The 22,274-nt window shown below is 43.7% G+C and overlaps 1 protein-coding gene across 3 annotated transcripts in view; it reads left to right on the forward strand.

Moving 5' to 3' along the window:
• Positions 1–22,274, forward strand: part of UNC79 (unc-79 homolog, NALCN channel complex subunit) — a 157,606-nt gene that overhangs the window by 57,607 nt on the left and 77,725 nt on the right. For 2 of the 3 annotated variants that reach the window (XM_044436416.1, XM_044436417.1), the window contains 11 exons: positions 1,189–1,329; positions 2,884–3,111; positions 4,048–4,275; positions 5,363–5,504; positions 8,253–8,332; positions 8,826–8,974; positions 10,640–10,797; positions 14,600–14,781; positions 15,028–15,229; positions 16,633–16,812; positions 21,485–21,771. In XM_044436416.1, the coding sequence (XP_044292351.1) occupies positions 1,189–1,329; positions 2,884–3,111; positions 4,048–4,275; positions 5,363–5,504; positions 8,253–8,332; positions 8,826–8,974; positions 10,640–10,797; positions 14,600–14,781; positions 15,028–15,229; positions 16,633–16,812; positions 21,485–21,771 (1,977 nt within the window). Of the gene's footprint in view, positions 1–1,188; positions 1,330–2,883; positions 3,112–4,047; positions 4,276–5,362; positions 5,505–8,252; positions 8,333–8,825; positions 8,975–10,639; positions 10,798–14,599; positions 14,782–15,027; positions 15,230–16,632; positions 16,813–20,275; positions 20,342–21,484; positions 21,772–22,274 lie in introns of all 3 variants that reach the window. The other variant, XM_044436415.1, reaches the window with a different exon arrangement.

Below are 22,274 nucleotides of genomic sequence, written 5' to 3' on the forward strand. Positions count from 1 at the left end.
ATTTTTTGTTGTAAGCCGCCCCGAGGCTTCGGCGAATGGGGCGGCATAAAAATGTTTTAATAAATAAATAAATAAAATAAATAAACTTCTGCCTCTTCATATTTCCCATTCTGGTCTTTAAGCTGAGGTGTGTTAGACAGGGAGGAAAGGAAGCTGGAGATACATCAGGATGTCCTGTTTCCTGATGGCCCCATTCCCCTCCCCTCTCCAGCCCCCAGCACCCACTTTTTCCCCTCTCCAAGATCTCCTTGGAGAAACAACTGGTCTGGTTCTTTCTGTGCCATGTGGTACGTGATGGAGCAACCTGTACCCTGTCTCTGAAGTTGGGAGGGTGTCTCCTATCTTGGAGCTGGAAATCCAAATCATTCTATGACGCCCTACACTGTCTAGGGGAGGCACTGCTGTCCATATAATGAAAATTCTGTTTAAGATCTTGCAGCATTGTTAAAAGAGTATCTTCCCCTCAGTACCTTTCCCTACCATCTGTAATATGGCCTTAATATGGCCACAAAGTCTGTCCGAAGGCATCTGATGTAATTACCTCTCAGAAGTCAAGCAGGTCTGGCTCCTTTAGAACAAAGGAGAAGCCCTGCTGGATCAGACCAAAGGCCTATCTGGTCCTACCACAGCCAACCAGATGCATATAGGAAGTCCAAAACCAGTACAATCTCATTTTCCTAGCAAGTTCTCCAGCAACTGGAACTGGAGGCAGTCTATGCCTGCAAAGGAAACTGCTTATAGACCCAAATTATACCTCTTTATATTGCATCATGGCAAAAAGATGATGAAAATATAAAAAATAAAATGCTGTCTTATCTCACTGGTTTGTTGTAATGATTATGGAGATGACCTAAACATATGAAAAAGACTTACGGAGATTCTTCAAACACACAAAAAAGCACCATGTAAATTTTAAGTGTTATTGTTGAACTTGCATGCAGCAAACTCAAGAGAGGCATGTGCTGTAACAGCTAAAGAATGGCTTGCCACATGAAACATCTGTATGCAAATTCTGCAGCCCCCATTTTAAGCTCTAGCAGCTTCTGGAAGTGGGTTGCAACTTGGGTTGGCCCTAACTTAACTATAAACTTAAGTTCCTTGTGCATTTTGGCCAAGCTTCTAAAACATCTATTAACATTCACAATATTTTTGATATAAGACTTCTCCTCTTCTCTGCCTCTCTTTCAGGTATTATCGGAATTAGACATCGTGGTTCCTCTTCAGTTGCTAATCAGTATGTTTTCTGATGGGGTTAATTCTGTGAAAGAACTGGCAAATCAGAGGAAATCTAGAGTCAGTGAGCTAACTGGCAATCTTGCAGCACGAAGGGTAATTCATTCTCAATTGCTTTTATGACCAAAGAAACAACTTGCATCATTGGACAAAGCAACAAGTACAATGCAGGCTGCTTCAGAATCAAAATTCCCTGTCATTAGTTAGACTGAAAATAAAGCTAAGCATTTGAAACTGAGAATACTTACTTGGCAGGGCAGTGGTCCCTCGGCTCACAAACACCTTGGTTCACGAACAAAAATTTCTGAAAAATTTTGACTTGGGTCATGAACACCGCTTTGGGTGGCGACCAAGATCACAGGCGGCTCCCCCGCTCCCCCCGCATGGGGAGATGGCCACGGTCACAGTTCCGCTCATGCCGGGAAGGCATGCGGGATCACAGGCGCACTCCTGCAGGAAGGACGGGAGCAGCAAAGCAGAGCCGCAGGGGAGACGGCTGAGATTCCGCCTGTCCTTCCTGCAGGAGCGCGCCTCTGATCAGGCACGCCTTCCCTGCACGAACGGAACTGCGATTGCGCCCATCTCCCCCCACCCCCCAACCAGCACAATCACGGCCATCTCCCCACCCCACCCCTGAGTGGGGAGATGGCTGCAATCATGCTGGGGGGCAGGGGGGAGATGGCGGAGATCGCGCCTGTCTCTTCCTCCCCCAGTGCGCCCGCGATCATGCCCGTCTCTCCCCCCCCACTCCCCAGCGCGCCGGGATGATGGATGCATGCCAGGATGACGGGTGCCTGCAGGGATGATGAACGCATGCAGGGATGACAGGCGTGATCTCAGTCGTGCTGGGGGGGGCAGGGAGATGGCCACGCTTGTGCTTGGGGTGGGGGCCGTGATCTTTGTTGTTGTCACTTTGCTTCACATTTTTCTGATTTAAAAAATGGTTGCAGAACGGATTAACCTTATTTACATTGAACCTTATGGGGAAATTTAACTTGGCTCACAACCAATTTGGGTCACGACCAGAGTCCTGGAACGGATTAAGTTCATGAGCCAAGGGGCCACTGTAAGCCCTTTCTAAAACAGTGAGACTTAATGGTAATTTGATACTTTTAGGAGCAAATGAGGCAAGATGTCGTTCATCCTACTGCACAGTTTTTTAAAGAAGTAAATAGCAGGCACAGGCCCCTGATCTGAAATGGGACTCTGCTAATCAAAGGGGGAGCATTAACCCATTGCCACCCACTACAATTCCAATCTGGGACATATAGTGCACTTACATTTCTCTTCATTGTGCCCACAAATTGTTCCATTTCTTGAATATTTTATCAGACTGATTAGTAGGACAGTTTAAGCAAGGTCTTATGTTGAAATAGCACTATCAACTTAAAAAAAGTGGACTGTTTTCTTGCATCTTAAAAGCAGTAACGTTGTTTGATTCCATGCTGTGAAATGTTTTGCCTCCACGGAGGCCTCCTGTGATAGGCATAGAAGCAGGCCACTTCTACCCTGCTGCCTTCAAATCAGTTAATAACCCATATTTTCAATGGATTGTCTAGGTTTCTTTTGCAAAATTAATATTTTATACCTGTCAACCTGTCAGTGCTTAACACTGTGTGTGTGTGTGTTTAACTGTTTGTGCATCTCTAGGTGAGCATTGCCTCCGATCCAGGACGCAGGGTTCAGCATAATACACTGAGTCCCTTTCCAAGCCCATTTCAGAGTCCCTTCCGCAGCCCCGTCCGCAGTCCCTTCCGCAGCCCCTTCAAGAATTTTGGACATCCTGGCGGAGGAGGAAAGACCATTGACTTTGACTGTGATGACGAGGAAATGAATTTGAATTGTTTCATCCTGATGTTTGACCTCATCTTGAAGCAGGTGACAAAGCTGAGAAAAATTCTGATGTTCTAAGCTGCAGAACAAATAGAACTCTAAACAACCACCAGTTATGCTTTGTACAGTTCTTAGATTTCTCAGTGACCCAAGCTGGGGAACATGCATATACCCTGTTAAATCTGATGCAACAGGAGACCAGCTCTTTCTCGTCTGGTTGCAGCTGATCAGGGCTATAGCTGTCCTGGAGTTCTTAGCAGTTCTCTGCCAGGGCATTTGTCGTCACATCTCTTTAATCAAAATAGTTTTCAGGGGCCTTAGATGATGATGCCTTCCAGGACTTCCCCCATTTTTTGCAGTCATTTTTGTGCTGCTATTTTATAATGAGGATAACTATCTTTTAGCTATTGTGCCAACACAAGCTCCTGTGTTTCAGCAATTGAACTATACCACGGTGCCACCTTGTGGTTGTGTAAACAGAACATACAGGAAGGGAGAGAAAAAAAAACCCCTGGGAAAAAATAATGTGTGTAAAGGACTCCCTTAATCCCACAAAGAAAAATAAAAAAGATGACTCAGTGAAGCACTAGTTTTGTTTTGTTATGGAGTTCATTGATATGTTTTGATAAATACTCTAATAATCCTGAATATTTCAAATAAATAGTCTAATTTAAATATTCAAATAGATAATTAAATAAATCATAGATTCTACCTATTAGGGTCTAGGATAACAGTGATCTATCTAGCTCTAAGAAAAAGGGAACAAAATGAAATTCACACACACACACACACACACACACACTACTGATTTGAGGTAGCTTAGCAATAAAGCAAATTTGCAGCTAACACCAGGTTTTCAGGTCCAGGCAAGACTTGAACTTAACCTTTCCCCTACCCATATTTGCCACCATTCTCCTCCCAGAGCAGCCAAAACATTTGTTCAACTTCACTTATTATCTTTCTTTCAAATCTGTTTTTCAGATGGAGTTACAAGATGATGGAATCACCTTGGGCTTAGAGAACAGCATCTCCAAAGATATCATTTCTATCATCAACAATGTGTTCCAGGCCCCCTGGGGTGGCTCACATACCTGCCAAAAAGATGAGAAGGCTGTTGAATGTAACCTGTGTCAATCTAGTATCTTGTGCTATCAGTTGGCTTGTGAACTACTGGAGAGACTTGCCCCCAAAGAAGAAATCAGACTAGTGGTATGCAAACAAAGAAATAGAAGTTGGTTGTACTTGATTGGTACAACCATTTTCTATCACCTTGCATTTATTGTGGGCTTAAGGATGCCTTAAGTATTCTGCTGAAATCAAAAATCAGTACCTGAAATCAATGTAAGCTATGCATCTTCGCTAAACCCATGTGATGGAGGTGCATTGCTCAGAGAACAAGGATTCACCATGGCACCATGAGACATGTGCGCCCCATGGAACATGCAGTGTGCTGCCATATAATTTGTGAGATAGTCCTCAGAAACCCAGTCATGCATGAGCAGGCTTTCCTTGTTCAAGGGCAGCAGAACTGTTTGCAGTGGGCCTCATTCAGCAGCCGGTGGAAAGAGGGACGGAATGGGATGCCTGATTGGACTCTGGGCACTAGTCCTGGCAAGGGAAACCCTAGGCAGCACCAGTGTGTGACTTTTGCAGAGGGATTATCTGATGGGCTACCAGAAATGGCTTGGTGGGTTGCACATGGCCAGTGGAAGGCAAGGATGTTAGGGCTGGTTCTTCTGTTATGGGATACAAGTGTTGCTGCATTAACAGCCACACCAGTGTCAGAATATATCAGGAGTGCCAGGCACTGGTTAAGAAATATGGCATTCTACTTGATGCGATAACCACAAGCAGATCACTTGAAGTGCTCTCAGCCTCATCCTGCTAAAGGACAAGTGCTTAGAAGCAAGCTTTCATGTCCATGGTCATACAAGCTGCATAGTCAAAACCAAGCATGAGCATATGACCCTTCCTCTGATCCAGATACCAGGGTCACGCACTCATAGTCCTGTGAGAAAATGGGTGATAGAACCCATCAGCTGCTAAGAAATGGAAAGGTGCCAGGGGCTTGAATTAATTAGGGCTCTGCTCCCCCACAAATCAGTTGCTAGGCTTGACTGTTGATATGGTAGAGCCCCAATAATGAACACAGGCTTGCTTGTCTGGTTTCTTCTTTTGAAACATTTCAAGCCAAAATGTTAGTTGGAATATTGAACAGGTCCCAACTAAAAGGCTCCTAAGAACATGCAAGTGTGAATATCAGGAAATTCATATTGTTTCTTATTGTGTTCTCAAGGAGCCTACAGACAATCTAGAGGACAGCCTTCTCTATTCCAGACCAGAGTTCCTCATAGGACCTGAAGGGGAAGCCGAGAACAAGTCAGCACCAAAGCATGGAGAAAACCCAGGAAATCACACAGAGGCCACAGAAAATACAGGTAAATTGGGGGAAGGGCAAAGTGTATGTTTCAAAATGGTGTGGATCAGCCTTCACTCAGTTGGGTTCCTACAGATGATTTGAACTACTGATTCCATCAATCCAGCCAACTCAGTCATTACTAGCCAGGTGTGATGGGAGCTGTAGTCTAATACATCTGGAGAGCATCAGGTGAATAGGCTGACATAGATTTTATGTTGCTCATTTATGCTAGTGCATGTGTGTGTGTTCTGTTATGTTCTGTCAAGTCATTTCCAACCTATGGTGACCTTATGAATGAAAGTCTTCCACAATGTGTTGTCCATCACAGCTTCATTCAGCTCTTCCAAGTCCAAAACTGTGGTTTCCATTATGGATTCAGTCTCTCCTATTTGGTCTTCCGTTTCTTCTTCTGCCTTTGACTTCTTTCCCTAACATGATTAACTTCTTCAGTGAATCTTGCCTTCTCATGATGTGTCCGAAGTATGACAGTCTCAGTTTTTCCATTCTTAATTCTAGGGAAAGCTCTGGCTTGATTTGAACTAAGATGCATTTGTTTGTCTTTCTGTCAGTCCAGGGTGATCATAAAGCTCTCCTCCAGCATCAATTTTTTCCTGTCAGCTTTTTTCACTGTCCTGCTTTCACATTCATAGATTTTAATTGAGAATACAATACTTTGGATGATCTTGACCTTGGTCTCCAGTAAAACTCGTTTAGCATCTTTGAAAAAATTCTTACTTTTTGAGCATTTGCTTCTCCCAGTGTTGTGTCGAGGAAAGATTATTTCATAGAATCATAGAACAGTAGAGTGGAAGGGACCAGAGGTCCAACTCCCTGCTCAGTGCAGGATTCTGAATTAAACCATCCCTCTCAGATGGCCGTCCAGTTCGGCATCCAAAAGCATCATTACACGTACAGCTGAAATAAGCTGTTAGGTGCTAAGTTGAAATAAGCCAGTTTCATAATCTACAGTTTGAAATTGGCTTTTTTCAACCAAGCATTGTTGGGATTAACCACAGTTTGGTTAGGCTCGGTCATCACAACAAGCTGCAGATAACTGGAAGAAAAGGCTTTGAAACTCCTGCACACAGCTATGCCAGAGGAGGAGAGGAGAAGAAAAGAAAAGCCCAGGACTCACTGACCTTGTCCTTACATTGTTAAACCATGGCTAACCCTACATCTGAACCAATCACCTCTCCAGTGGAAATAGGGAATGCCCATAGCTCAGTGCTAGAACGCATGCTTTGCCTGCAGAAGTTTGCATCGTCAGTCCCCATCAGCTTAAGTAAGTGGAAAGTTCTGTTTTCACTGAGATGGGCTGCTACCAATCTGTAGATTAATGCATGCATGCATGCATCCTCTTAAAACTAAGAAAATACCGTTTATGTCACTGTAACAATTTTTCCCTATATGTACATGATGCAAATTTAATAACTTGATTAATCAATGGGCAAGGCAATCCTATGGCTGTTAGGCAGAGTCATTCAGAGTTGCTTTTTCCATCTCCGAGTTGCTATTCCCACCTCAGAAAGTTGTTTTAAGTTTGCAGCTGGAACTCCAAACTTGGAGCTCCCTCCTCTTGCCTCCAGCATGGAAAGAAAGGCACCGACGATGGTTCTTTCAACACGAGGCTTTAAGAGTCAGGGAAGGGAAGAGACTGGTTCTTCCAGCATATTCATTATCCTGGTGGAACGTCATCCTCATCTACTTGTGCTCTGAGGTTCCAGTGCATTGCATGGTGGAAGGAGTGGGAGGCACATGGGCAGCCTCACTGGAGCTTTCCTAGTAGACTAAAGCTTACTAAGATTTTTTAAATTGTGTGACCAACTATTCCTCAAAACACTAAACAAAACCCCAACTCACTCTGTGCTGGTTTCCTGTGCTCAGTTCCAAGTTTGCTTACCTTACACTGTCCAGTGTTAGAAAATGCCCAGCAGTAGGCTGACACAGAAATCCCAAAATGGTATCAACAGGGAACTCTTAAACAAACAGAATTCTATTGGTGTATTATCAGAGTGCAGAAATGGGACCTCCAGATGTAGCTCAATTCCATCTTCCATCAGACCCACTTGCCTTGTTCAGGGATGATGGGAACTGTACCCAAAGAGCAGCTGGAGGCCTACAGATACCCCACACCTGGTATAAACTGTACAGCTGATACACCCAACAAATTAATGGATGATCTTAGGAAGAAGCATGTTGGAACAATGCAAGAGCCTATCTTGTCCACCACTCTGTGCTCACAGTGACACATCAGAAGTCTATGGGAAGCTGACAAGCAAAGAATGAGTGCATTATGATGGTAATAAAACCATCATAAAGACACAAGAAGGGTGCTGCTAGACCTGACCAATGCCTATCTAGTCCAGCATTCTCTTAATGGACTGGCCAAACAGCTTTCTATAGGAAATCTACAACGAGGTCTCAAGTACAATAGCATGTTTCCACTTCCCTGGCTGGTAGCAATTAATATTGACATGGCCGGTAGATATTGATAGCTCAAGCAGCTCTGACTTTATCAGGTGCATGGTCTTCTCACACTGATTGGGCCTTCTCCGTTCGTAATGCATTCCATGCATTCGCCAATGCATGGAAAGCCACAAAGCTCAATATCTAGGTTTACTAAGCTAATTTCACTAATTTTGAGTGTGACATGTTTGTGTGAGCTGGCTCTAGATTTTATTTTAAACACATAGGGGTTCAGTTGCAAATTATTTTACAAAAATGTCAGTGATGCTTTGCATGTCTTGTTACTGTTTTTGTCTAGCAGCCATCAAAAATGACACCGAGAGGAAATTCTGCTACCAGCAGCTCCCAGTGACCCTGAAACTCATATATACAATATTGCAGGTAAAGTTTACATCTTTTATAAAAAAACAAAAGCAAAAAAAAAATACTATGTGGTAGAGTGGACTCTTTAATAATGATTTTTGGGAATTATCACATTTAGGACAGTGAGTGATCATCTAGATAAGATCTTTTGGTGGTAGGAAAAACTTAAAATTGTGATAATATTCTTGAAGCTTAAATCACTTTGAGAAGCCTTGTCCAACCTGATGCCCTCAGATGTTTCAGACCACAGCCTCCAGGATTTCTGACCATTGGTCATGCTAGCTGTGGCCGATGGGAACTGAAGTCCAAAACATCAGGAGAATATAGGGTAGGGGAAGGCTTACCTTAAGTTTCTTGCACTGCTTATGTTAATGTTAGTTCACTTTTCAATAGATGCAATTCTGCTTTTGCTCAGAATTATAGGACAAAGTGTTCTTGGCTTATTACTTCTGCCTGGAGTATAAGATTAATTGCATGGTATTTTGTTTGTTTGTTTCTAAATTTGGCACAGGAGATGGCACGGTTTGAAGAGCCAGACATTCTTTTCAATATGCTGAACTGCTTGAAGATTCTCTGCCTTCATGGAGAGTGTTTATACATTGCAAAGAAAGACCACCCACAGTTCTTAGCCTACATTCAGGATAATATGCTGATTGCCAGGTATACTGTTGTGCCAATACTTTTTGGCTGCAACCCATAAGCATGCATTTATACAGCTACTCCTGGCAACTAAAAAACCACCAAAGTTATCTTTAAGTCAGCGGCTGAATTCTGTAAACAGTGGTTTGTGGACTGAAGTCACAGAATGCATTACATTATGGGTGGGTTTCCATTTAGAGGAAACCCATTGTAGAAAACCACTGCAGTGTAGTGCTGGTAAGTGCGAAGCGTCCACAATGAGCCTGGCAGGATTGGGCCCTTCGTGCTTGCTTTGTTCCCTCCCCCTGCTTCCTCCCCTTCCACTCCTTCTGGAAGTATCCCAGGGGACTGTGGGGAAGAGAGATGCCCCTCTCTTTAAGGGGAGGCATAGAAATGTTATAATAATAATAATAATAATAATAATAATAATAATAATAATAATAATAATCACCAGCTGATTTCAGCTTGCCACAACTGTCAAGGAATCTCCACTGTGCTCTGAATTGCAACAGGGAGGGCAAGGAGCTAATTAGACACCCCTGTTTCCTGCTCAGAGGAACAGCATTGTGGGAAATCAAAGTGCCACTGCAAACTGGCTGGCACTGGCCACAGTGCTGCTGCCACCAGCTAAACCTACTGGGGCTGGCAGAGTAGGAGGGGTCCTTTCAGAAGGCATTTTGCCAAGGCCCCCGTCAAACTCATGTCTAGTCCAGGCAGGGCAGATTTGTCCAGTACCCCAAGCTTGAACCGAAGGTATTGAGATTAATTCTGACTCATGGAAGCTGGGACAGCTCAGGAAATTATGTGTTCTGAGTTCTCCAAGCTCTTGTCCCTGAACTAGAGAGGAAAAGGTGTTGCAATTGGTGACAGCATCAGGTCCTACAGCTGTGCTGGTGTAACAATAGTGGATCCTATGGGGCTGTTTGTTTCTTAACAAACATTGCAAAACACAACCTAACACAAAATGAACATCTTTTATCAACAATGGTATAACAGAACAGTGTGAACAATTATAACATATAATAATAACAAATAAAATTGGCTGTAGAATTGCAAAGTCCCAAAGTCCTTTTAAATTCAACTGAACGAAGGAATCCAACCTGTCCTGTTCAACTGACTGAACACAGAAGAATCGGCTGCATTACACAGAATATCAAAACCCTGGAATAAAATGCCAGTTCAATTGGGTATACATGAATTCATTATGTGGATTCACCCCAACACAAACATGTAGGAATGTTACCTAGGCCAAATCGGCAAGGACCTTCATGGCAAGAGCAGCTCCTGCATCATCTTTTTCATCAGATCACCTTTTCACCTTCCTGCCTCTTCACTTTTCTCATTAAATCTTTTTAATTTGAATTTCTTACACCCCCCATTCTTAGTTCCACCCCTTTGGGCCATACCAATATTTCATAGGGGTGAAATAAAGCAGCCAAGTGGTCTTCTTCTTCCCATTTTAAAAGCCCTTTGAGATAGTGGTGCCCCTAGGGGAAGATGGTCTTCCTGTACATCTCAAGGGAGGTCTCACAACTAGGGCCTCTTACCTTAGCTAAAGACTTTTTGCTTTACATCCAGCAAAGTAATGTATCCAGTTGTTTAGCCAAGTTGGAAAGAGGTGTTGTCAGCAGGCTTGCTTTTGTTGTCTTTCTCTTTCTTCATGCAACTCCTCACCCTACTTTGCAGCTTATGGAGAATCGTGAAATCAGAATTCTCCCAGCTTTCTTCACTGGCGGTGCCCCTCCTTCTCCATGCTCTGTCGCTTCCACATGGAGCTGATATTTTCTGGACAATCATCAATGGCAACTTCAACAGCAAAGACTGGAAGATTAGGTTCGAAGCAGGTATATCTTTGAACAAATAGAATTTGCTGCAATAAGATACATGTCCAAACACATCTTCAAGGGTCTCCTTTAGGGAGGCAGCTCATGTTGGTCCTTCTGTCTGTTAGGCATAGCTAGGATTTCTGGATGGCATGTGCAAATTAAATATTCATTACAGGAAAAACAGTGTAAAAGCAGAGATCAGTACAGTAAAATTGAGAGGCACAACATTTACGGGTATGTGTGTGCATATATGGGTAAAACAATCTATGTGCGTTGCAAGGCGCAGTTGAACTTATAACCACATGTTTTTCTAGCTGTACATTGTGCCAGCAATCCATACCTTTTGAAATCCCTAAGAGCCTAAGGTGAGCCATGCAGGATCAGACCAAGGGTCCATCTACTCCAGCCATCCGTTCATACAGTGGCCAGCCCGCTGCCTATGAGAACCCACAAGCAGTGCACAAGCACAACAACACACTCTCACCCATGTTCTCCAGCAAGTCATGCACATACCAGATACCAATGCGATGCTAGAGGTAGCAGATGGTCAGTCAGGACTAGTAGCTATTGCTCTATCCTTCTTCTTCTTCTTCTTCTTCTTCTTCTTCTTCTTTTTTTTTTTTTTTTTTTTTGAGATCAGGGGACTGGGGACGAGCAGCAGGTCGAGTACTAGGAGCTGGGACTTCACGAGGGCCAACTTTGGTCAACTGAAGGCCAAACTGGGGAAAGCCTCCTGGGAGAGGGTACTGGAAGGCAAGGGAGTTCAGGAGGGGTGGATGGCACTCAAAAGGGAGGTCTTAGAGGCACAAGCCTTGATGATACCGCTAGTTAGTAAGGTGGGGAGGTGAAGGAGAGCTTAGCCATGGATGCAAAAGGAGGTGGTAAGAGGGATTAGATGTAAGAGGAACCTCCGTAGGAAATGGGCACTGGGGCAAATACACAAAAGGGTATACCAGGAGGAGGAGGCCCGTTGCAGAAGGATTCTTTGCAAGGCTAAGGCTGATTATGAGCTGAGACTTACAAAGAATATCCGGAGCAACAAAAAGGGCTTCTATCAACATGTAAATAGCAAGAGGAAGGGGAGACAGGTGGTGGGACCGCTTAATAAGGAAGAAGGGGATTCAGTAACTGATGTGAGGGAACAGGCACAGATGCGAAATAACTATTTTGCCACTGTGTTCTCTCCAAAGCAGGACAGAGGAGATCTCCATGGGAGACAGGATGAGTTTGGGGATTTAGGGGCACAGATTAGAGTCACCCCCCACCCTAGAAGTTGAGGAGCTCCTCAGGGCACTGCACCCTGACAGGTTATACCCAAGTGTTGGCAGGGGTTCTCTCACGCCCGCTGGCCTCCATTTTTGAGGCCTCGTGGCAAACGGGTGAGTTCCAGTGGACTGGAGGGTGGCATCAGTGGTCCCAATTTTCAAAAAGGGCAGTAGAAGGGACATGGGAAATTAAGAACCAGTTAGCCTTACATCCATTGTAGGAAAGACAATGGAAAGGCTCATAATAGCAAGAGATCTAGTAACCCTAGGTAGGAAAGGGAGGTTGGTGGCCACGCAAACATGACTTTCACAAAAAAAGGACCTACCAGACAAACCTTGTGGAATTCTATGACAAGGTTTTGAGGTGTCTAGATGGAGGGAACACACTGGATATGGTTTACCTGGATTTTAGCAAGGCCTTTGACAAAGTGCCATATGATATCCTGGTTGAGAAAATGAGGAGTTTTGGGATAAACCAATGCAATGTCTGAAAGCAGAAGGTAACCATTAGTGGGGAATCATCAGGATGGCAAGCAGGGTCCCCCAGGGCTCTGTCTTGGGACTGATCCTGTTCAATATTCTCATCAATGACCTGGAAGAGGGGATGACCAGTCTGCTGATCAAATTCACAGACAATACTAAAATGGGGGCACTGGCCACAACTGAGGAGCAGGTTCTCCAGATCCAGAAGGATCTGGACAGACTATGGAAGTGGGCGTGGGACAACAGGATGGTGTTCAATGTGGGTAAGTGCAATGTTTTGCACTTGGGGCATGGGAATGGGTGTCATAAGAACAGGTTAGGGGACAAGTGGCTGGAGAACAGCACTTGTGAAAGGGATCTTGGGGTACTGGTCAACTGCAGGCTAAACATGACTTAGCAATGTGACGCAGCGGGCAAGAGGGCAAACTCCACCCTTGGTTGCATAGTCAGAAGCATGGCTTCTAGATTGAGAGAGGTATTACTACCACTCTATACGACTCTGGTGGACCCACAACTGGAGTATTGTGACGTAATACATGGGCTCCACATTACAGGAAGGATATAGCCAGGTTAGAATCAGTGCAGTGTAGGGCCACAAGGATGGTGGCCAGATTGCACGGAAAGCCATATAAGGTGAGACTGAGGGAACCGGGTCTTTTCAGCCTGGAGAAGAGGAGATTCCAAGGCGATCTGGTGGCAACATATAGGTACATGAGGTGGTATCACACAGAGTTGGGTAAAGGCCTGTTTTCCTCTGCAGAGAAGAGCAGGATGTGTTCCAATGGAGCAAAGCTCAGGGAACCAAGGTTCAATTTGGATTCCTGACAGGACCCCGAGGGTATGGAATGTGCTTCCATGGGAGGGTGTTCAAGGATAGGCTGGACATGTACATGGTAGGCATGTCATGAGTGGAGCCACCTAGAACTGGGGGTCAGACTAGATGGCCTGGGAGGACCTTTCTGACTCACTCTGTTTTTATGTTTCTGTGATAGCCATCTCCTCCATGAATTTATCTAGCCCCCTTTTAAAGCCCTCCAAGTTTGTGGCCATCACTGAATCTTGGAGAAGTGAATTGCATTGTTTAACTATGCATTATGAGAAGAACTTCCTCTTATCTGTCCTGAATCTCCCATCAGTCAACATCATGGGATGACTGCACTTGTTCTAATATTATGAGAATGGGAGAAAAACGTCTCCTTCTCTCCTTTCTTCAAACAATTCATAGTTTTGTACGTGTTTATCATGTCTCAATTCACTCTCCTTTTCCCTAACTGAATATCACAGATGCTGTAACTTTTCTTTATTAGCAAGCTGCTCTAGCCCATCGCTAATTTTTCCTCTGCCTCTTATGCTAGTTCCCAAAATAAATGTTTTTTTTGGGGGGTGGGGCAGGGCTGGGTTTCAATCAGCTTTGAATTGGAATTGACTGACATATGAATAATTTATTGTTGGTATTTATTATTTTGGTTTTTGATTATCATTTTTGTTGATTGTATTTTATTGATCATATAGATATTTTATGACTGGTGTTATGGCTTTTAAATTGCTGTTATTACTGTTTTAAATTGGTTGATTGGTGTTATACCATTTTATGAGGGTTTTATTTTATAACTGTTCTGAGAGCCATGGGCTAATGAATAGGATATAAAAACATAAATAAATAGATTTAGTATAGGCTAGTTCTGACACCAAGAACATTACCATTGGGTTATATCGAAAGGCATCTATTTAGAGAATGGCTGCTGCTTGGCGGAATGGATTCCCCCTCCCCTGCAGCTCTCCCATGCCCCCTCCAAACCTGGTCCAGAGTGTTGGGGACCCTCCAGAGCAGGTCTGGGGGCACTGGGGAAGGGCATGAGGGAGGCAGACGAGCAAATGGAACTCATCCCCTGAGTGGACTGCTCATGTCATATTCCATGCAGCTCATTCTATCTTTCATCCAAAGCCAAAAGGAACATTGAATAAATAGAAAATCCAGCTATTCTTTTCTCTCACAGACATTATAAAAGAGGGCAAATGTCTACATTGATCTGCTTCTTTTGTTTATCTTGGTATTTTACCACTTGCTGCAGTGGAGAAAGTAGCAGTGTTGTGTCGCTTCCTGGATATTCACTCAGTGACCAAGAACCACTTACTGAAATATTCCTTGGCACACGCCTTTTGCTGTTTTCTGACTGCTGTGGAGGATGTCAACCCAGCTGTGGCCACCAGAGCAGGACTTCTGCTGGATACCATTAAAAGGCCAGCTTTGCAGGTATGCTGATGGCGAAGAAAGAAACAGGGACCAGACTAGCCATAGTCCCAGGAGTGGGTTCTTGCAATTATTTTGTCCAAGTGGACTTAGTTTTTCTGGACTTCTCACAGGTGTGGTTCAACACAGTTGCTCAATCCCTTGAAAAACTTGGTAAAATTGGAAGATGCCTTCCCCCCCCCCTTTTTTTTTTATAGCCGGTGATAATTGTTGCATTCTGTATATCTGTATTTTATTTTTCCTCCTTAGGGCCTATGCCTTTGCCTTGATTTCCAGTTCGACACAGTTGTGAAGGACAGGCCTACAATTCTTAGCAAGCTTTTGTTGCTTCATTTTCTCAAGCAAGACATTCCAGCTCTAAGCTGGGAATTCTTTGTGAATCGATTTGAGACCCTTTCTCTTGAGGCACAGCTTCACGTGGACTGCAACAAGGAATTCCCCTTCCCAACGAGTAAGCATCATTTGAGGGGGGATATTGCTTCATTTTATTGTTCTGAATCAAGATGTTTTTGTCTTTGGGATGGGGGGATTTCACTCACATTTGCTGTGCAAATGCCCGCTAAATTCCATGCTGCATTGGTGAGGAGTAACTCCAGCAACACCTGTCCAACTCCAGATGCTAACAGTGATGCTGGTATCAACCTTCATCTCTGTGGAAATATTCTTTTTCAGGCAATAGACCCTAGCCCAGTTGGAGCCCCTCTAGGAGGTTGGCCAAAGGGGATTTCTAGAAGTGAAACCAGCTCTTGGATAGGCACCATCAAAAGCTCCGAAAGGGGCAGAACAAAGAAGTAGAAAGCTCCAGGAAGCTAGACAAGAACATCCTTTATGTTGGTCCAACAACTGGCAGACTCGGAATGAGTCATAAGTCAGGTCTTGCTTCCCCCAGCTTGTAAGCTCTACCTCCATGCTAAAATAAGGCCATCTCCCTTAAAAGGCTTCTTCTTGCCTTAGAAGCCTTTGACTGTGATGCCACAGAGATTACAGCAGTGGTGGCAACTTCAGAGCTGGAATCCAGGGATGGTAAAGGAACTTCCTATGGCTGGTCCCATGAACTTTCATGGAGAATGGAGGGTCTGGGGAAGCAGAGACTTTGCGATGTGAGAACTGCCTATGTAGGAGGTCTCTTTCCTGAGGAGGGAAGATCAGAACCCTTGTTCCTGATGGGAAGCTACACAGACAAAATTATATTTACTGCCCCAAAGAACTTACACTCTTAAACAACAACAACAACAACAACTAAATCTGATTAATGGAGGAACTGACCTGGTTCAGACATAATGATCCTGGCCTGATAAATTCTGATTTATTAGCATTGAAATAAGCTACATGCCTGCATTTTCCTGCCTGTCTTCTCTGGGTCCTTCTTTTCCTCTTGTGTTCAGTTTAGTGAAGTTTTAAACTGCAGTGGCCAATGAAGTCCAAACCAGAAAATGAGAGCCCTGTGTAAACCAGGATCTCAGGGAAGATTGTGGTTTAAGAGACTGCAATGCCTCTGCTAAGCCTGGCACAAGAGGAAAGGGGCTCGGAGGGAACACGTGTGCACGTGGCTCCATTTTTATCCATCACTGCACTTCAACCAAGCCACTTTGTCAGTTTACCTTGTTTGCACTGAGGCTGGACAAAGCACACCTTGAGCTCCACACACGATACCCATCTCTCTCATTTGTCTACTGAAGGCATGAGGCTGGCAACCGGAAATCCCTGTTTTGTGCATGGAAGGATCCAAGCATGGAAACAGCATGTGTGTGCTGTAAGGCAGTGGAGTTCCTGTGTGCATGACATTCTTAATATAATTTGGTCTAAAAAATGCTACAAAATGAAACCTGACTTCTTTAAATCCTGTTTGCAAAGCAATCACAGCTGTGCGGACGAATGTTGCCAACTTAAGCGACACAGCAATGTGGAAGATCAAGAGGGCCCGGTTTGCCCGGAATCGACAGAAGAGTGTGCGTTCTTTGAGGGACAGTGTGAAGGGTCCGGTGGAGTCCAAGAGGGCACTTTCTCTTCCAGAAACCTTGACGTCCAAAATCCGTTGAGTATTTTCCCCAAGCTATTTCCTTCATGTTGACTCTTTCAAAATGGGTTCTAGGTAGAGATTAAATTTAGGACTGTGATTTTGACTAATCAAACCAATCATCTGATAAATTAATGTGAGGAATTGCTTGTCTTTGGCGTGGCTGAATGAGCACAGTTTAAGGTTGCTTGGAATCTCTGAACATCATCTTGCTGTTTGTGTCATGCTCAATTCTCATTCAAGTTTATGATCACTGCTTGTTTTGCATGTACGAGAGATTTGCACAAATTGATCAGCAATTGAATGGGAGACCTGGGCAAATCTCTTGAAATTCATGCAAATGTGAAATGCTCGCAAATCTCCCAATGTATGGAATTTTTTTACATAGACCAAACTAGCGGGATGCTGCAGGGTTCAGTTCTGGCTCAGTGCTCTTCAACATGTTTATTAATGATTTAGATGAGGAAGTACAAGGAGCGATAATCAAATTTGCAGACAATACAAAACTGGTTGGAAAATGAACACCCTGGAAGACTGAATGAAGATGCAGGGTGATCTTGGTAAACTTGGAATACTAGCCTGAAAGCAACTGAATAAGATTCAGTAGGGACAAATGCAAAGTCCTCCACCTAGGAAAAAGAAACCAAATGTATCGCTGCAAGATGGGGCTCAACAGAACTGAAAAAGAAAAAGACCTTGGAATTATTGTGGACAACAGGCTAAACATGAGCCAATAATGCGATGCAGCTGCAAAAACGGCAAATACTATTTTGGGATGAATTAATAGAAGTATTAGTTCCAATCTTGAGCAGTAATACTTCCCCTACACTCTTCACTAGTCAGATCTAATCTAGCATACTGTGTCCAGTTCTGGGCACCAAGATTTAAGAAAGATGCAGAAAAATTAAAAAGGGTTCAGAGGAGAAAACAAAAATGATCCAGGGTTTGGAAACACTGCCCTATGAGGACAAACTGAGAGAACTGGATGTGCACAGACTTGAGAAGAGAAGAATGAGAGGCGACATGATATCCCTCTATTAGTACCTGAAAGGCTGTCACAAAGAAGAAAGACAAGATCTCTTCTCGCTGATACCAGAGTGTAGGACACGGAATAACCAACTTAAGTTGCAATAATGCAGATTCAGGCTAGATACCAGGAAAGTTTTTCTCTCTATCAGAGCAATACAACAATGGAACCAGCTGCCTAGAGAGGTGGTGGGCTCTCCCGCACTAGAGACATTCAAAAGGAAACTGGACAGCCATCTGAGTGGGATGGTGTGACCTAGTGTCCTGCAACAGCCGGGGGTTCGACCCAATGGCCTTCTAGGCCCCTTTCAACTCTACTGTTCTATAATTCTATGAAAGTGAAGCTGATTCACTGTACTGAGGAAATTTGGGTAAATTAGGAGGTTTCTGCAAATTGAACTGCAAGTTGAAGGATGAGAGAGATATAAACATATGTTCAACAATTTGCAAAAAGGCGTAGGTGTGTGCATGCTTGCTGCATATTATTATATACTAATAACATTAATAATATTTAATATTAGTTCTTTCAAGTGAGACCTACAATAAAATGCAGCTGGATGAAGTGTTCCTATGGATGGGTGGCTTGCCATGATCCTTTCCTCTTTCAGATATTCCATTCAATACTCCTTCATCCTGTTTGTTTTTCCCACTACCAGGGCTTTTTTTTGTCATAAAACGCACCGGAACAGCGTTCCGGCACCCTTTTTTTTCAATGGATTTTACTAAGTGATTTTGAATCGCCTGTAGCAGGTCAGCAGCAAACATCATTAACATAGTGCCTGTGGTCTACTTTTGCATCTGTGCTGATAGTGAGATAGTGGGGGCGCTGCTCGGCTTGGGATCGGTGTGTGTGGTTGCGTGTGTGTGGTCGCGCGCTGCTTACTGCCGGCGGCGACCATTATGTTTATGTATGTGATGTGAGTTCCGGCACCGCACTACCCACCATTATGCTCAGCCACCATGCCCGCTCAGTCCTCTATAAGCTGTTTTTGTGGTTCTCCTCCACCCAGGCTTTTTCTGAAATTTCAGGTGGGTGGGAGTTGTACTTCTGCAAATGTTGAGGCTATTTTAAACTTGATCATTCACTCTCTTGATTGCAAATGGTGCTGTCTTGGGCACCATAAGGAGAACTCAGGCAACTGAAAATGCTTTTCTACAGTGCTAGAGAAATATTTGATTAAATCACATATTGAACTGCATGGGGTCTCCTGGCAACAACAGCAACAACCATGTTCATAACAGTAGCCTGGCGTTGCATCCCCTGGTGGCAGGAGCCTCCAGAAACAGGGCTTCTCCAAGTCCCCTCTCCTGCTAGGTCAACCCTGCTTCGCTGCAGCCCCATCCAGCAAAATCACCTCTTTCTTGCTCTACCCAGGCCTGCTCGCCAAGTGTATTTTGCCATCTAAGAGGAACCTAAATGTTCAGAGACACATGAACACCATATGCTGGGAGAACCACTGGGAAATGTTTTCATTTTCACATCCTTCTAGAAAACTTTCTAGGGACCTGTTGCTGGGCCAGCTCAAAAGAAGAATGCAGGACCAGACTGCTGAAACCTACTTAATTATAGGAAGAGACAGGGTCTAAACCCTAACCACCCAGCACCCATCCTCACAGTTTTGCTACTATGATGTGACAACCTTTTTCCACTTGACAGGATGAAACTAGTGACAGGGAGAGAAGTGCCTTGCCAAAGGCCACAAACACAGGACAGGGCAGTGGTGGGGCTCCAACCCCCCCAAAGCCTTGTCAGAGGTAAAGTCTCCCCTGCTCTGCCCCACCTGAAGACTCTGATGGCTCTTAAGAAGGCCGTACTTGGTCATTCAGACAATGCAGAGGCTTTAGAAATGGAATCCCAGCGCTCTCAGACCATGTAGTTGGTGGCAAGAACTAATCCTTGTACCGAGGTTTCTGGTAGAGCAGTGCCTTCTGGGAATTGTCTTGGGGTTTATAATTCCTTTGGACAGTCCACCTCCTCCTTTGTATCCTCAGGCACACTCCCTTATTTATAGAAGGATGGACACATGAGGCATAGGAAGGTGCTTTATACTGAATTAGGCCATTTGTCTGTATAGCTCAGTACTATGACCCTCACCATTCACATACTCAGTGTGAGGAGTTTTAAACATCTTCAACCAGTAAGAGCCGCACCGCAATTTCCAATCAGCTACTGATTGGAGGTAAGAGCTTTTCCCTGCCTGAGGTTTGGGCCAGGGGAGAAGTTGGCAAGACAGAAGGGGAAACTCATTAGTCCAACAGTCAACTCCTACAGGGTTTGAGCACAGAATCTTCTGCATGCAAAAGAGTACTCTTCCCCTGAGTTGCAGCTATCTATCTATTTATTTAAATTTATATTTTTGTACCTTCCAATAGCCCAAGGGTTGCTGAGAGTGCCTTACATAAACAGGCTGTCTTTAGTTTAATTTTAAAAGGATTTTTCCATTTTTTTAAAAGCTACAAGGCTGACCAGACATGAACAATCTGCTCCAGCACTTGGTGGGACACCAGAACAAACACAAGGTAAATGCTGTATTTGTGTACAGGTACATAACTACTTGCAGGACGAAGTAGAATATTTCTGCAAACATTCAATTATTCCATTATGAGGAGATCTGATTTGATTCTCAGAACAGTAACAGGTAGCATCCAGACACTAATGTAGGGCACAATCTTGTTTATGTTTGGAGGAAACAAGTCCTACAACTCCCAACGTCCATCCAGCCATGGTGGCTGGGGCTTGCTGGGAACTGTAGAACAGTTTTTGGTCTAAACATACAAAAGACTTTGCCCTTGTTGCACTTCTCATTAGCAGGAAGCGAACTTTCCTGGTGCTACTGGGAATAATCCAAGGGAAGACACTTATGCTGCTGAATTTCCTTCAGATATTTTCCAGCATAGCCTGACCCCTAAATTGGAAACTGGGAACCATGGAAACTATATTTTTATAGTTCCCAGAGGCCCCAGGACTAACAGAGTTTCTATCATGGCACCCACTGCTAGAAATCCAAGCAGGTTACAGTGCATCTAGGTAAGTCTGGAAAAGAAAAGTTTGAGAAGAGTTCTGGCACCTACTAAAAATAGTTTCAGTTTATTTCCAGGGTAGAGCTCCAGGCTGAATTTTAAATTGATCTTGGAAAGGGATTACAACAAATCCAATATCTCATCCACCTATTTTGTATTTCACCCCATTACCAATTTGCACAAGATATCTCCACTACTTCAATTTTTTCTGTTTTGGGTACCTAATTTATGGAATAGCCTCCTAAGAAAACTTTCTTGGCCTGGAGACAAGAGAACCATAAGAGGGGAAAGCTGAGCTCTTGAAGTAGATAATCACCAGTAAGCACCAGTAGACTAAGTAGGCATACAGATTCTCTGGTCACAACTTTCCCTATTATGGTGAATTGTGTAGTATTTCCTCCAGAATCCTTGTGCATACATAGAAATGCACAAGTACAAATTGAAGATCTCTGTTCTTGTTTGTCCTCATTTTGGTGATGCATTTCTTAAGTATTATTCACTGGTAAGTAAGTATTGCCCACATTAAATAATGTTATGAATATTTCAGAAAGTGGTTAGATATACCAAAAGGACATTTGGCTTGCTTTTCTACTGTCCTGTGGTTCATTTAGGGATTGCAACCTTTCCTCTCCATGCTCACAGGGCAACCCTCTCCAGAGAATGATAACACCATAAAGGACCTTCTTCCAGAGGATGCTGGCATTGACCATCAGACTGTCCACCAACTCATTACTGTGCTGATGAAGTTTATGGCAAAGGATGAGAGCAGTGCAGAGTCCGACATCAGCAGCGCCAAAGCCTTCAACACCGTCAAGCGCCACTTGTACGTCTTGCTGGGCTATGATCAACAGGATGGATGCTTCATAATTGCACCTCAAAAAATGCGCATTTCAACATGTTTTAATGCTTTTATTGCAGGGATTGCCCAAGTAAGTCCACTTCATGCTATTTCTTTCTGGTTCAAGCTATTGAATAATTGATTAATTATTAATGGCCTGGCTGGCTGGATTGCAGACTCTTTAAATAAACTTTATAGCCACAACCAAGAGGATTTCATAATATATGGAATTCTCCTTTGAAATGCATGGCAAAAAGACTCTGCTAGCAGGATGCATTTTTCCCAAAAGTTCATGATCTCCTCTTTGGAAAATGCAAGGCTTAGGAAGAGGAATTCTTACGAAGTGCTACCCCTGGGCCTCCATTCATTTCCATGTATGCACCATTAAAGTGAACAGGCCTTGCCTGATGCAAGTGCTTCAGTGGGTGGTGTGCCTTACTTATTTATAGATTAATTCAGTCTTTTAAATTAATTTTAATGTAAATTTCTCAAAAATGAACATTCAGCTTTCAAGCTGGCCTATAGCTAAAGCTCTCAGACCAATACACCTAAGTAGAAAACCAAAACCACAATCAATAAAATGCAGTTAAATAC

Source organism: Varanus komodoensis, unplaced genomic scaffold, assembly GCF_004798865.1.
Source record: "Varanus komodoensis strain SLA01 unplaced genomic scaffold, ASM479886v1 scaffold3, whole genome shotgun sequence".
In the NCBI taxonomy this organism is placed as follows: Eukaryota; Metazoa; Chordata; class Lepidosauria; order Squamata; family Varanidae; genus Varanus; species Varanus komodoensis.